This window comes from Sebastes fasciatus, chromosome 6 (assembly GCF_043250625.1).
Source record: "Sebastes fasciatus isolate fSebFas1 chromosome 6, fSebFas1.pri, whole genome shotgun sequence".
Lineage (NCBI taxonomy): Eukaryota > Metazoa > Chordata > Actinopteri > Perciformes > Sebastidae > Sebastes > Sebastes fasciatus.
In genome coordinates this window covers 7,376,856-7,393,396 of record NC_133800.1, presented here as the reverse complement: position 1 = coordinate 7,393,396, position 16,541 = coordinate 7,376,856, and the positions used below count along the sequence as shown (strand labels likewise).

The 16,541-nt window shown below is 39.9% G+C and overlaps 1 protein-coding gene across 6 annotated transcripts in view; it reads right to left on the bottom strand.

Moving 5' to 3' along the window:
• Positions 1 to 1,319: 1,319 nt before the first annotated feature.
• The window catches only part of dmxl1 (Dmx like 1), a 66,454-nt gene continuing 51,232 nt past the window's right edge, over positions 1,320 to 16,541 (bottom strand). For 4 of the 6 annotated variants that reach the window (XM_074637388.1, XM_074637392.1, XM_074637391.1 and 1 more), the window contains 10 exons: positions 16,298 to 16,384; positions 14,451 to 14,569; positions 13,239 to 13,407; positions 10,771 to 10,831; positions 9,708 to 9,835; positions 9,008 to 9,085; positions 8,724 to 8,815; positions 8,470 to 8,522; positions 7,505 to 7,722; positions 1,320 to 4,679 (listed from right to left, as the gene is read on the bottom strand). In XM_074637388.1, coding sequence (XP_074493489.1) covers positions 4,437 to 4,679; positions 7,505 to 7,722; positions 8,470 to 8,522; positions 8,724 to 8,815; positions 9,008 to 9,085; positions 9,708 to 9,835; positions 10,771 to 10,831; positions 13,239 to 13,407; positions 14,451 to 14,569; positions 16,298 to 16,384 — 1,248 coding nt within the window. In that variant the 3' untranslated portion in view covers positions 1,320 to 4,436. The remainder of the gene's footprint in view (positions 4,680 to 7,504; positions 7,723 to 8,469; positions 8,523 to 8,723; positions 8,816 to 9,007; positions 9,086 to 9,707; positions 9,836 to 10,770; positions 10,832 to 13,238; positions 13,408 to 14,450; positions 14,570 to 16,297; positions 16,385 to 16,541) is intronic. The other 2 variants (XM_074637389.1, XM_074637393.1) reach the window with 1 other exon arrangement.

The window sequence follows — 16,541 nt, the reverse complement described above, 5'->3', positions numbered from 1 at the left end:
GTACAGCTTGTTATGGTAGGGTGACTAGGGACCACATAACGTTACGTGTCGTTATTACTTGACACTTGTTGAGGAGAAGCTGGCGCAGGAGTAGAATCTTTGTTGAGAATGATGGCTGAACTTCCTCCTCCTGCTCCTCAGGCTTCTGCTCCTCAATGATGCACAGGTGTGTCGGTTTAACGGGTGACCGTGTTATCTGGTGACTTTCAGCCTGAATGCATCACTGTGCTCGTCGTAACTTTTATGTAACTGGTTGACGTAGATAATAAGCACAGAGGAATATTTATTTAAAATTGATGAAGTAAAAATTCAAAGCTGTCAGTTCGTGTTTTCAACAGCTGACGTCACTACAAGCAATCAAATGTCATTCACTGGATGATCCAGCAAAAAAAAGGAAGCCTTCTGATTGGGTAAGAGTGCCAAGTGGGTGGACCCAGGCCCACCTAGGCCAACCCACAGCTACGAGGCTATAAGAGGGGTGGAAGTAACACAAATTAATTGATAAAAATGGAGGTGATGAGGATGCATGCGAGTTGAAAAATAAGAGTGATAAATTATCGAGTGATTTGATGAATTTAAAGCTGATTTGACTAAAACAGTCACGATATGACAGAAACAGAGACACGTTTCATCATTTTCACCATCTTACATTCATCATTCACAACACTAAATGACCATTTCTCATTTAAGGAAAGTGAACTCGAGGGTGGAAGTAACAATAACTGTGTGTTGTGAATGACGAATGATGAACGTAAGACGGGGAAAATTATGAAACATGGCTGTTTTCATCAAATCGCGGCAGTTAGTCAAATCAGCTATAAATCAATTAAATCATTTGATAATTCATCACTCCATTTTTCATTCCACGTCTATTTTGACGGCTCAATTTTTTCAATTCACATGCATTTTCAACACCTCCATTTTTATCAATTAATTTTTGTTACTTCCACCGCGCATCCGCGGCTGAAAACTCTACGGGGCACTTTAAAGTTCATAGTTTTTGACTTTGCAATCAGAAACTTCATGAAATGTATGGAAATGTAAAGGTTACTAACTATGAAAATAATGATTTTATTTCATATTATCACTGCAATTATGAGTAACAACAATGGTTTTGTTTGCTGTAATGGAAATAAAGTTATTCAGACCAGAAACAATTGAAATATGTTATCTTAATACTACTATAGACAGTAATTGTTAGAATCAAAGTTTAAATGTACCTGTATCTAATACATGTGTACTTCCTCAGTGTGAGATGATTATCACAAAAATGCACTGGTATGATATCAGTTTCCAAAATTACAAAAAAAAACATCTGCTCATGTTACATAATCTTTTTTATTACTTCGGTACGTTTGTTTTGTATATAATACATCAATTTACATGACATCTTCATTATAAAATTAGAATTATCTGATCAAATTCACATTTGCAAGATTGAGGAGGGGAAAAAGGAAGAAATCAGAGTTGAATATTTGCTTTAGCTGCGTGGGTTAGTTTAATCTACTCACCCTGCCACACTGATGTAGTTAAACAGATCTGTTCGTGATGCGTCTTAAAAGGAAAATAAACGGTATTTGGGGGGAGAAAAAAAACCACTTGCTTTGATAAAATTGATTTTATTCTCCAGTTTCTCTAGGAGTACATATAGTTTGGCTTTGATTAAAAAAAAAGGATTTAATCTCCAGTTGCTGCAGGAGTACACATCATTTTCCAACCACTTTGATTTGTGGGAAAAACAAAAATCGCAATATGGTCGTTCAAGACCTCATCAGGAAATAATAAGAAAAGAAAGAAAGAAGCAAAAAAAAGAGCAGGAAATAACATTAAATCTGCCTTTTGATCACTCAGTCTATAATCCTAAATACAACCATAAATATACCTGTATTTGTACAGAATGCTATTCTTCATAAAGTGGCTTTTGTCATATCTACGACTCGTCGTTATGATTATGCAGTCATTATGAGAAGCCTAGTTTATGGATCTATGTATATACATAACTATAATAAATCTGCTTCATCCGACAGGTTTTCCTCAGTTTATCCTCCCTGAAATCAAAGCTAATGTACATTTTGTTTTCCATACAGCAGCATAACAAGGTTCTATGGGTAGATAGCTTAACGGGTTATATTCCTTCAGACTAAACAGCTATTAGGACAGTTTGAACCTCTTCCCTACTTATGTGGAAGACACGTCATAATACACACCAACCTAGATTACACTTTCCAAGCATGTACTGAAGGCAATGTGCTGCATTTAAGGATGATATATAAAGCAACTTAATGATAAAAAGGTTAAAGTAATTCCAATAATTGTGACAAAGGAACTGAATAGCAAGTCGATAAAGCAAGATGGCTAATATGAAGATTACTACAAGGCAAACAATATTGTTTCCAAGGCAGATTTTCGATCGCGGTCCGTATGGAAATGAAAGTTTGGAGTCGATAAAAGGGAAGTGAATTGTTATTGGAATAAAACATTTCCACGACAAAGTATTATATTGATTAAAACTTGTTTAACTGCCCCACCCCAACTAAACCCCCCTTCCATTGTCAACAGCAAAGTTCCCCTGCTACATGTTCTTAAGATGAATATTGAGCATTAAAAAAAGAAAAGAAAAACGCAGTCAGAAAAGGCATTATTCAGAGTGTCCCATATCAACGAGGGCCTTGTTAAATTAAAGCTACTTTGTGCAACATAATATCAATAATAATCAATATCATCAGGACCAACAGTAGTCCAGTACTGTGCCAGCATGGTAGAAGTAGTTTTCAGAGATTAAGGACACTTAATACTAATGATAATACCACTGGTTTAATCTAGGCCGGGCTAAACAAACATCGTACTATATAATATATTTACCTTATTACCAAAGGCTTGGACTGCTTTACTGACATCCAGCCTCGTTTACTTATATGCATTTCACTACATATAATTTAGCTTCATGTTTTATGTGCAAATAGATTAAGAGAAATGGCGCATTCGGGTAGTCCATGGAAATTAAGAAAATGTTGGGAGTCACATTTCTACAATTTCAATTAAAGGAATATTTCTACGTTTTGGGAAATATGCTTATTCACTTTCTGGCGGAGAATTGACGCTAGGATGAGAAGATCGAACGCCACCCTCACATCTGCCTGTTAAATGTTAAGCTTTAGAAAGCAGATGGTCAGTTTAGCTCAGACTGGAAACGAGGAATCGGCCTGTCAGCCTGGCTCTGACCAATGGTTGTAAAATCTTCTTAAACTCGTTATATCGTTTGGTTAATTCGTACAAATACAGATTTTTTTTGTACAGCTTAGTCTTTGAGCTAAGATGGTTAGCCAACCGTCTGCAGGCTGTAGCCGTACATTTAACACGAGAGAGGTCTCAATCTACTCATCTAAACGTTTCCGCCAGAAAGTGCACGGTTAGTCTTTAACAGATAAGTGTGTTCATTCTGTCTACCTTTATAGGATCAGTGTCCTGTGTTCATTTCAAGTCAACCTGGAAAAGGGCATCAACCAAACCCCCTAAGATTAAAATGTGATATGATAAGTGATATGAAATTGAAGTTGAGTGTGGTTTTGATCGTGACAAACACCTGGTCCTCTGCTTTTACAACCAAGCTGGCTTCATTTGTGTTAAACAATTTATATGGAGCACCAGAATGCGCTGAGAATCCTTGTGACTGGATATAATGTGCTTTGTACGATGTCCACCGGCCTTACTGCATTGTGCCGAGCGGGTTCAACACTCTTGTGGTGACGTTTGAAACCCGCTAAAGGGATCACTTACCGCCCCTTTACTGCATACAGTCTACTGTATTTTATCACCTGAACACTCCAGCAGTGATTCCAGCTTCCACCATCATGACTGCTTTACTAATATATAAACGAATAGATAGGGTGATACTGTATAAGAAGAACAATGCTGCATCTTTAGACTCTTCACAGTCTCTTGTCACTCCTGCTCCTTCTACAGCTTCACTTCCTGTGCAAAAAAAAAGGCTCTCCACGTGCTGTTCAGTCCTCGCTGAGGTGGCAGTTTGTTTTGGGAGAACCTGCAGCTGTCTCTCGTTCAGTTAATTCTGATCGACTGTGCTCTGGGTCGTTACCCTGTGCCCACTTTAACTTCTACGGTTTAAAACACTTGTAGAGGCTCCTGCGATTGGTCGGCTTGGGTTCATGTCCCACTCAAAGAGTAGCAGATGCGGTCATTTACCTCTTGGGCCCCTGGGTCAGACGACTCACTGGATCTCACACTGTGAAAGTCTGTAAATCCTCTGAACATTCCACCTCTATGAAAGCCATTCTTCATTTACACTGTTTAATAACACTTGACATCGTTGTTCTGTCACGGCACGACGGCCACTCTTCCAGGTGTTACGGTGTTTTCCACAGCAGTAGTGCAGGTAACTTCACATGAATCTATTAAAACCACCTTATTTTTTGTGTCTATATGATGAACTTGACGTCACTCTTGAGGTTGCCGTGGTTGTTGTTGTTGTTATTGACGACACTGAAGCGGTTGGGGATGATCCTCATCTTCATGGTTCCGTCGGCGCCGCAGGAGAAGATGTGATTGGACGGTCCCACCTCGATCTGCATGACACCCGTGCCGAGGTTCCTGAACAGCGACTGGCGAGCGTGTTCGTTCGGAAAGGTGTAGAGCGCACACTGTGTGGCCAGGCTCCAGATCTGGGGAGTCCAGGGAAGAAGAGAACAGTTAGCATAGAGACTCTTTTAAACAGTGCAACATATTAAAGAAGGTGATATTCTGTTTTTTTCTCATTGACAACAAATCCCATGAAAAGACCAAAACCAACAAAGAATTGATCCTGCCAACAAGTATTGTCTGCATTTAACTCATACTTAGATGATTGCAATGAACGTGGGCATTAACGTTTAGTTACTGGACAGTATAACCAAAGAGTTTAGAAGCAAAGAGACGAAACTAGATGGCGCTGCGGTAGTGCTGCCGCCATTTTGGACTGAAAACGCCAATGAGTCTGTAGCCATGGATGTATAAACAAACATCTGTAAGACAGACAACGATTTTTTTTTAGGTAAATCAACTTCCCAGTAGGAACACTTAAATAGACCTTATTTAAATCATTATGTCCTAAAAGTTGTAAAATTCACTAATAACCGAATCCAGAGTTATTTTCCTCGGCGTAATAAACATGCATCAGACTCAAGGGACTGCACCGCCCTGCACGCTTATATGACATAACCGGTTCTGCCAGCTTCCTGCTAGCTGTAAACGGCTGTAATAATGGAGATATTGGCTGTAATTCATCACTTTTACTATCCTATAATACACCCATGGGCTGTATGCTGTAAGCCTGGACCTTGGTGGATGTATTAACGTCTCTGTTCCGAAACAACCGGCTATCAGCCAGTAGTTAGTAGTGCTAGTAGCATGACATAAACAGAATTTAATGTAGTTGTAGTTGTATTTAATGTGGTATTTACTAACTCGCAAGGCAAAAGAACAGGACACAACCTCTAATACATCCATGGTCTGTGGTCTATTGGACATCTATTTTAGAGGTCCTTGACATGACCTTGACATCTGTGTGCTGGATTTTTCTAACTTCCATTTATGTCCAATTGCTAATTTTTTGCTCCTCTGGGAAGCGGCCAGGCAAAAAAGTCTAATACATAAGTAAGTAAATAAATAGTTATAATAGTATGTATATTTATAATATTTCTATTGTTCAACACAAGCACTTTTGGTAGAGACATTAAATATATGACAATAGGATAGAAATACATTTGATTTGCTTTTGTAGGCGGACGTTTTACTGGCGTCCGGTAGTCGCTTTCAGTCCAAAATGGTGGAAGCGTAGCTCTGCTGCTGGGCGCTGATTTTGCAATGGAACGACCAATTACCTTTCACTTCTTATCAATATACGTTCTCTGGTAAAACCTAACACCTTTGACGCAGGTGTTCGCTCTTCTAAATTAACGTTAACAGTCGGTTAAGACAGCAATCGTGAGTCTTGGCTAAAGATGCTTTGCACTAGGATTATTTGTGTAACCAGTAAAATAAGAAAAGATAAGAGGAGGGAAAGAGAGAACATCAGAAATTCATGAAAGCTGTGATGAAGTTTGTAGCCTGCGGGGTCAGGGACAGCTGCAGTAGAAAGGAGAGGACCGGAGATGAAAATGTCAACAAAACTGAACAGAAAGTAGAGATGAGGAGAAGTCGTGGGTGAGAGTGAGCGAGGGGAAAGTGAGAAGTGCTACGTAGCATCATCACGTTCAAACATAACAATTTGAATAAGATATCAGGAAGAAGCATTATTCTCTATTCTTTCACTTCCAATTTGAAAATTCTGGATTTTAGTTTGAAAATCAGCCTTATGAAATCCTTCCTGTTTAGCTATCTGTTGCATATAAAGCAAACAGAAATACATCTGACCCTATATATATAAATATACTATACACTTACAGAATACTCGCTGGTACAAATCCACAGTTGAAAATAGTCCAACAAATACACTATTATTCACGTTTTTAGCCTTTAAAAAATACCACTATAAATTTGTGACCTGTTTTCAAAGCTACATCTTCAACAGGAACCACTGAGAACCAGGATTAGCTCTGAGCAACTTGCATTGTTTGATTTGTATTCCCAGCCTGGGAGCTTTATTATTTGATAAGCTATTTCATAAACTGCAATGTGTACATATTAGTTAATCTTCCACTTCCATGGACTCTCATCAAACACTTTAAGAGCTTATAAATTTTCAGCTCACCCATGTCAAATTTTCAATCAGCCAATATACAATTAATGACTCCAGATGAGTAACATCACACACACACACACACACACACACACACAGCTTCGGAGGTTTTCCTGAGCAATCATCCAGAATGAAAGTCTTATGAATCTCAAGCAGATGTGCACTGCACCATTTCTTGTACATCTGCGTGACGCAGCGGCTTCATCCTTGGAGTGACAGCTGTGTGATCCTCGCCAACATATTTAAGTCAAAAAGATGAAAGACCTGCTGTCTCTGGAAATATATTAGCTGAAGACGGTCACATCTCTCGGCTGTTCAGTCAAAACGCTTTCCTTTGCCTTTTCCCGTGTTAACCCGCTTTCACATTAGTCTCCATCATTCACACCGTTTTCCCGAGCAGGTGGTTAATCATAAGTGTGACATTGGTTTTGAGTGACTTTGATGGGGCTCACCGTCGCCATGGAGAAACGCAACAGTCATCTGATTGTTGGAGGAGAGGGAGAGACATTCACACCTAGGGGCTAAACGCCTTGCAGGACTGTTCTGTCAGGTACAGGTTAACTGTGTGTCAAGTGAATGATCAAATCTGTTTTCATAATCCAAGTTTTTTCTAAGAATCACTGTTCCCAGTGAAGCTCTCATGTAAAATGTCCATCTTAAAATGATCATCCTTTCTGGCAGATTATCTAACCCTGACTATATACCACTCAGAATGTCATATTTATTCAATCGAAAACACATTTAATTTCATTAATTAACCAGTCAACATACCTTAATGTTGCCCTCAGCTGATCCACTGATAAAGCAGTCCTCGGTCGGATCGACAGCCAGCGCTTTGACCGGCGAGTCGTGGGCCTGGAAGCTCTGACGCTGGAGCCTGTGGGAAAGCTCCAGTACGCTGATCCAGCCCTTCCTCCCACCTGTGATAAGCAGCTGCTGCCTGGAAGCCATCGTGAGCACGGTGGCTCCGGACTCGTGGCAACAGAAAGCTGAGGAGAGAGAGAGAGAAAGGGGAAGGTTGGCAGATGGAGTAGAATAAAATGGATGAATCAGAGGGAACGGGATATATCATTGTAGTATGTCATAAAAAAGTTATAGTATAGTTTGTCATAAAAATGTCCTGGTATAGTTTTCATAAAAAAATGTCATGAAATAATGTCATAAAAACATCATAATATAGTATGTCGTAACTAGAATTACAGCCTTGCGTGTGTATGCCTCTGCCAACCAGCCAAGTTGCAGTTTAAATCCATGTCTGTCCAAAATTTCATCATTTTATCCTATTAGACATTTGTGTTAAATTGTAATAATATTAATGTAATATATAATATGAATTCTTGATTCCAAGTGGACGTTGGTACCAAATTTGAAGAAATTCCCCCAAGGCGTTCCTGAGATATCACGTTCACAAGAATAGGACATACGAACGAACAGTCAACCCAAAAGCACAATGCTTTCAGCCATGGCTGTCGCAGAGGCATAAAAGTTGTACAATTTATTTGAAATTCAAGTTGTTACTTGACAGTAAGCCTGCAACTAACGCTTATGTTAATATTAAAATTATTTTCTTGAATAATTGATTAACTGCCGTCAATAAAATGTCAGAAAATAGCAAAAAATGGCCATCAGAATTTCCAAAGTCCAAGCAGACATCATGAAATTTGGTTTTGGACTGTCGGTGGAACAAATTGCTCAGCGGATTTTTAAAAGAGGCTGTTACAAAAAAAAAGACTTACTATGTACAAGGCTGTTCGCAGGAGTCACCAGAGTGTCCCACAGACACACGTTCCTGTGGAGTGAAAAAAAAATACTAAATAATTATCCATTCCTACATTTTAATCAAAGGACATTATCCCTGTTGGACACGGTACAGTGGAGCTGAAAGGCAAGGATTCAGTATTCAATTAAAAGTTTATGAAACAGAATTTAATTGGGAGGACAATTTTTGACGACGACTGGAGAGACACAATGCTCCCTCCAACTGTCATACCTGTTGTCTGTTGAAAGACCTGCAGTGGCGATGAGGGAAGAGGACCCCACGAAGACAAAGTCATGAGCTGTCTTGTTGTGGCACTGCAACGTCTGTCAGAGAGAAACAAAGAAGACGGTTAGTAATAGTGACAGTAATAGAGAAGCAGTAGGAGAGTAAACACAAAATAAGAATGACAGGAAGAAAGTGTGAGGACACGGAGAGCGTCTAGACAGACAAAACCAAAAACAAACATGTCGGAAAAAGAAAAAGTAGCACGTTGATCTGCCCGGTGACTTTCTTACCAGGTATGGTTTAGGTGCATTCCCACTTGTGTTGGTCTGCCAGAGACTCAAACCTCCGTCAGCATCGACGATACCAAACTGCACAAAACATTCAGAGAGCAGATATCAGACTTTGCTAAAATTAAGTAAGAATTATCCTTTCTTTTTACATCAGTCAGACAAAAACATATTGTCCTGCGCTCTTCCTGTGTTTGCACACTCATTGAGCTCCGTCTCTCCCTTCTGGTGATTTGGATCGTTCTCAAATTATCTTCCAAAACACGTCAACAGCCTCATAAGTTCAAGCACCACTTACATAACTAGCATCAAGCACTCTGCTTGTCCTCTCTTTCCAATTTTTTTTTCTTTTTTTAAAGCATATTTCACTCTTTTGGCCAGAACAGGCAGATAAGACGTACTGGCACAGGAGAGGCACCATCTGAGAAAGTTATTAGCTTGAGGCGAGTGCCTGAGTTCAGAGCTGTTGAATCACTCAGCGGCTGAATAACAAAATGTGCTGAAGCCAAACTCCCAACTGTGGTTTGTGCCTGAATGGCAAAGTGTGAAAATGTTGCTGAATTTGACAGGCTCGCTTCACAATGCAGTTATGCTGCAAAGCTAAGAATAGTCTGACATCTGTTGCTGGTAAGTTAACTGTTCAATTTTACAGTTCATATAGAGAGTGTGTGTGTGTGTGTATGTGTGTGTGTAACTTTGTAACCTTGTTTCCCTGGTGGTTGAATCGTATCCTGGTGACTCTGGAGTTGCCTGGACTTCTGAAGCAGATGATCTGCTGGGAGTGACCCCACTCGAACATCCTGACGCTACCATCCTGAGCTCCTGTTAGATCTGGAAAAAAGAAAAAAACTCATTTTCCAGTGTATCTCGATGAGCATTCTGGTCCCAACATGAGGTTTTGGCATTTCTTTTGTTCCCAAAAGCATCTATTTTATAATTGATGAAATAAAATGTTTATTTTACAGACGCACTTCAACAGCCGTTCTTAAGACCTGCTGGGAATTATTCTACTCGAACGCCTCACAACTGAATCCCCACTCTGCGGTTTGACTAGAAAATACAAGGTTGGGCTCACTCAGCCTTCTCTAAGTCAACAGCAGCACTGGGTCGCGTCTAGATGGTACCACACGATTTGCGAAACTCTCGCAAGATGGCCAAAGGAACAGTGTGTAACATTTTGAGGGATCTATTGGCAAAAAACGAATATATTATTCATAACTATATTGTTTGTGTTCGTCAGCTTAGAATGAGCCCTTCATATCTACATAAGGAGAGGGTCCTCTTCAGGGAATCCGCCATGTTGCTCCGCCATGTTTCTTTTGCGTTAGGACTGCTCCTAAAGTAGTGTTATTATGGTAAGGATGGCCTCTGAGCGAGGCTCTGCGGCTCACGTTACCAGAGTCTTGAAAAGGGAACAGTAAGCGGAGGGGTACTCAGTTGGTTGCAATCGGCAACCACACCACTAGATGCCACCAAATCCTGCACACTGCACCTTTAAGGTGAGGCATTGACCTTGAATGGTTAAGGTTAGCGTAGGTCGTCGGGCAGCAAGTCTCGTGAGAGTTTTTGCAAGTTTTCGCAAGGGGATTACCATCTTGACACGACCTTTGCCACTTGCTAAATATCGACATATGAGAACCTTTTTGGGTGATGTAATCATCCCCAGAAGACTTTTTTTTGCCACGAGAAATATGATGTCTGGATAGCACCTTCAAGAGGCGGATTCTCTTCTTATCTACTGACAGACACGTCAGAGTCGTACTTACAGTAAGGCAGTGTGGGATGGGAGGTCATTCTTCTCACATTGTTGATATTTCTTTTGATCATCTGGGAGAAGAAAAGTGAAGAGGAGGAGGAGAAGATGTTTAGTAAGCCAACATTAGAAGAAAACAATGCAGAACTTCATTATGGTAAATTCGTTACAACAGGTAACTATGTAACAGTAGACAGTTATACAATATTACACTAAGCCTTCTTCACACATAGAATACTGTCATCGCTGGCTGTTAAACTAATGGCTTGTTACTAATGGACTGCCATTAACTTTTATGTAAATGTGAAAAGTGCCATAACATTTACGTAACGAGGTGCACGTCTGAAAGTCTGTAGTTAAAATCAACTTAAAGGTCAGAGAAATGCTAATCTTAATCATTATGCCAAAGTACATATTTAATGTTGCATTTAGTTTACAGAATAAATGGACGGTTGCCCCATCAGCAAATAGCATAAATTGTCTTAATATACTGTAGCTCAGTTACTATTTCCTGTCCTGTGTTATGACTGGTGGCCCAGAGAGGCAGACATTAACAGCAATGTCTGCCACAGGTTTTTATTTATTATTGTCTCTAATGTAGTCTGCTCCAACCTCGAGCACACTGCCTGACTGGTTGGTAAAATAATTACTATGCAGAGTGGCTCTTACTGTCCAGTCTGCATATCAAGAGCAACGAGCAAGCTGGTTAATATCAACAAAACATGACTCACAACTGACTCGATTCAAAGAGCTAGTACCAAAATAAAATCTATCTCTCTCCCCCCTGCTAACAACGCCAAGTTTCTCTGCTTAGTGAAACAGCTTTTACAGACTTTTCTAATTAAAAAAAGCATACAAATTATAGCGGTTTGGGCCTGGTGTCTCACGAGCTGTCAGCAACATCTTTGTTTCTTTGTAAATCAATGAGGGAAGCTAATGTTAGCACAGCGGCCAGGATGCTTTTGGCAAACACACAAAGATGAATTATTAATTTAAGTAATTTAAACTGCTTTGAGGATTTTGCTTAGTACAAAGAGTACAAAGAAGGGCAGATCCAGAGGAGCAACAGACATCACTTAATTCCAGAAAAGCAGTGAAGAGAATACTAAACCCGTGGCAATCGTTACTGTATATACTGCTGCTTTTTCGAGGTTTATTTGAACTACAAACTGCATTTACTTGATATCGCAGCAGACCATGAGTGACCAAAGAGCATTGTCAGTGTTTAGATTAGTTTCCAAACTTCAAGACAACAATTTACTGAGATTTACCATTTAGCAATCCAGTGAACAGTCAACCAAGTTTTTATTTTATCTTCTCATGGTAAAGCATTTTCCAAAAGCAACTATGCTACAACATCTGATACACCCCAACTAAAAAGATATAATATAAGAATCAAAACAGCAATAATTGTAACAAAATATTCACTGTGATACATTAACTATCCCAAGCAAGTTTCAAGACTTTTTAAAGTGTATTTTCATACTGTGCTGAGATTAAATCAAATAGTGGCTTCCAAAAAGGTAAGAAACCAAAAAAATTAGGGCTGCGCAGTCATTTCCTGTCTCGATTAATATACTAATTATTTGTTCAATTCATCAAATTATTGTTCGATCTGTAATATGTCAGAACCTAGTGGAAAATTTTTAATAACTTTGCTAAAGCCCAGGGTGACATCTTTATAACACTTTTCTTTTGCCAGACTCACAATTGGGAAGCTGGAACGAGGGAATATTTGTAACTTTGGCTTGAAAAATTACTTCGATTTCCTTTTAGTTCTTATCAAGATAGTCAGATTAATTTTCTATTGATGATTACATGCTACAGCTGCACAATTAATCGAAATTTTATCGAAATCTCAATATGGCTTACCGCAATTTTCAAATCGCATGATGAGGAAGAAAAAAACATGTGTCAAAATATAACTTTAAACTAAATATTGTGGTGCTGCAGAGATGTCCTGGCCTACACATCATATTATACAGACTTAAGAAAACATCTTTGTGTGGTACAGATCCCCACAAAAATCACACCATAATCTTTTTAATGTTTTTCAATGAAAATGAGAATAATGATGTAAAAATGATCATACCCTCTAATATTGCAAATCATAATCGCAATATCAGTCAAAAATAATCGCAATTAGATATTTTTTATAAATCGTGCAGCCCCATTACATGCTCCTTATCACCCCTATCCTACTGGCCCATGCCAATATAGACTGTATTAGTATGCTGGTCCACACCCACCTACAATTTAACTCTAAGGGTGCAAAGTTGTATACTTTGGAAAATGTTTGTCAGTTTTGTAAAGTATGAACGGTTTACAGTTGATGGCCGAAAACATGCAAAACAACTCGCATGGCTCTTTAATCAAAGAGGGAAAATAACTATATACTGTAATAACATTGGGAAAATAACTCAACAGAGCAGGAGAAGACAGGTGGGGCAAACAAATAACCCAGGTAGTATAATCACATACAACTTCAGGTCTAGAGCTCACCACAGCTGCACCCCGGCCTGTCTGCACTCCTCCCAGCCACGGCATGTTGATGGGTGTGCCGGGGCTACTGTGAGTGTACGGCGTTGTGCCGTGGAGGGCGGCAAAGTCATCGCGTGAATGGACCACCAGGAAGTCATCAACACTACCACTGCAGAGACAGAATAATAGTATATAATGTATCTTCATGGCTGTAACGTAGTTAAATCTTAAAGGGAACAAAAGAAAAAAAAAGGTTTTATAGCAGTGTCATCTGGGGCGGCTGAGGCTCAGGAGGTAGAGCGGGTCGTCCACTAATCAGAAGAAGTTTGATCCACGGCTCCTCCGGTCCACGTGTCAAAATGTCCTTGGGCAAGATACTGAACATCAAACTGCTCCAGAAGGCTGTGCCATCGGGGTGTGAGTGTGCGTGTGAATGAGCATTAGTTTACATCCTGATGAGCAGGTGGTACCTTGCATGGCAGCCGCTGCCACCAGTGTATGAATGTGTGTGTGAATGGGTGAATGTTGGCATGTAGTGTAAAGCACTTTGTGTGGTCGGAAGACTAGAAAAGCGCTGTATAAATGCAAGTCCATTTACCATCTCTGTGTTCAGTTTTTTTTTTAAATCATTATTATTTGTATTTACTTATTGATTCATTCTCAGGAACAATGCATTAATCAACATCACTGTAAATCTGCCAGTGTTAGCCAAAAGGCTAATTTATTTTAGTTTTCCCATGGCCAGATGTTGAATTAGCCCATTAAAACAAAACAACAATAAAACACATAACAGTTCAGAGATAAACCTGAGACATGTTTAGTAGGAAACAGATTGATAATCCTTAGAGTGGAAAAATAACAAAAGACATTTGCATTTATAACAGGTATGCAGGAACGCATACTGACAGAAAGTGACCCCGGCTCTGAAATGTGATAATATCTCATAAAAGGAGCGGCCATACACAAATACATGTAGATTATGCAGCACCTCCAAACACAGACAACACAATGCAGATGCATGTACTCCGCCTACACAATCATTACTGAACCAATCACATTGTCCCACGCCCACACTCGATTTAGCTCTGCTGGTATGAGGGTGAAAAGTGAGTTGATGTTACTCTGGAAGAATCACAGCCGTTGGCCTAAACAAGTACAGTATGCACACAAACAAACACACACACACACACACACATCAGATTGTTCTCTTACCCTTTGGCTTCGGCGTCATCGTCATCGATCCATGTCAAGATCTGTGTGGCCAAGATGGATGACACATCCAACTCCTGAATGTCATGGGTGGAGGCCATGACTAAACAATTACGATTTGCCTGGGAGACAGACGGAGACAGGAAGTGGGGACAAGGAGAGGCGGGTGACAGAGAGGATAAGGGTGAGGAAAATAGGGTTAGACTTTTAGTGACTTTTTCCAACTCTATTCTGCCCGTGGTCACAAAACCATCCAACTATAATGATGACCCGAGGTACACCTTCCTTTGATCGCCAGCACTACTGCTTCCCTTTAAATAAAGAGCTACATTCAAGCAAGAGCATCACAGCGGGAACCTCTTCGTATATCAAACAAAGAAAACACAAGCTCAACAACATCAAAGGCGCTAGGATATGGTGTAAGAGTTGTGCCACTGGCCAAAAGAATTTAATATTTGTTTTGAATTTAAATTGCGTGCCCTGAATCTGTTGGCCAAGCCAATTCAGTTTAGAACTTCAAATTAAGACTACAAAATTGTATTTTATTTGGATAGCTGCACATCTGTTGTACCAAACTAGAAAGCATTGTTATCATGCACAGCTGGGCTAAAACTTCTTAAAGCAGTATTTACTGAACACTGACATATTATCATCTTATGAAATTGAAATAGCAAATGCTTCTCACTTACACATCAAGCAGGCACAGAACAACATTAACATTTATTTGGTGTTTCTGGCTTGTGTCACTCTCCTTTTAGCTCTGTTTTTGGTCTCCTTAGACTCCTGAGGGAAATATCTTGCTCTTTAGCTGCTCAATGCTCCACTATGTTCAAAAGCCGTTTGGTGTAGGGTGGTGGTTTTATAAGAGCTCTTTCACTCAGCTGGAAAAGAGGTGGATGAAAGCGGTAACGCTGAACCAAAACAGTAAAGTTGTGACCCCAAAAAACAAAACAATGAGCTGAAAGACACTAAATCGCTCCTTACAGCTTAGTGAGAGACGGCAGAGATGGGTGATTATTCTCGGTGGGTTCGTCACCACAAGCGACCCCTTTCGTAACTGACAGACATTTGATCCACTAAAAATATTGATTAGAGCAGCTTTAAAATGTTTTCAAAGAAAGTCTCCGAAGGTGAGATTCATAGCTACGAGTGTGTTTCACAGTAAACGGTTGATGAATCAACTCCCAAAGAAGGTTACATGACACTTAGTAGATTCAACTTTTTAGTAGTTTATTTTTGCTGCTCAGTTTTCCAACATTTGAAGCTCTAGCATATGTTCAGTCAGGAAGACTATACTTTTGCATGCTTAGGCCTGTAGTTTATTTCTCATACATCGTGCCATTCACTCCTCTGACGCACGCTCACTCATAACTTCCTTGCCGTCATTGTTTGGGGCGTCAATCGCAATTATCAGCTGTTTTCATCTGTTGGTCACATCCACCCAATAGCACAGTGACACACCTTTATTGTTGGCCTATCATCTTTCTGCTGTCTCCTTTTCAAATAAGATTCTCTCTAAGTCATTAGTACGTTCATGCTGCTGTTACACGCGCCCCTCCACCACCCCATCATCGCCAAGACTCATCAGCTTCATCAGCCTCCTAAGCCTACCCGTTTTAGCAGAATCATCACCACCACCACCACCACCACCACACCACCAGTGTCTGGACTCCACGTAGGGACTCTATTATCATACATCATCTGTTCTAAAAACTAAAATAACTTAAAATACAGAGATTACCACACTAGCCAGATAGATTGACAAACTAACAAAGTCCTCGGTGGGAAACACACTTTGCTTTTCAGAGTCTAATGCGTTGTTCAGTGACAAATGTGTAAAAGAGTTGTACCTTGTTGATGGCAAAGGCTGTGATGATGTCAGATTCCTTGTGGATGATGCGTGCCTTTCCTCCAGGGGAGCCCTGATCTGACTCAGTCTGCACAGAGGAACGAACACACACACAAACACAAATCACCACCATGGAGATTGAATCATTATTGTTGAAACGTCGGTAAACATTTCCTGCAGACAAATCACAGCCATAACTTCAGATACAGTACATTTCCCCTCATGCTACAGAATCAATGACCTGA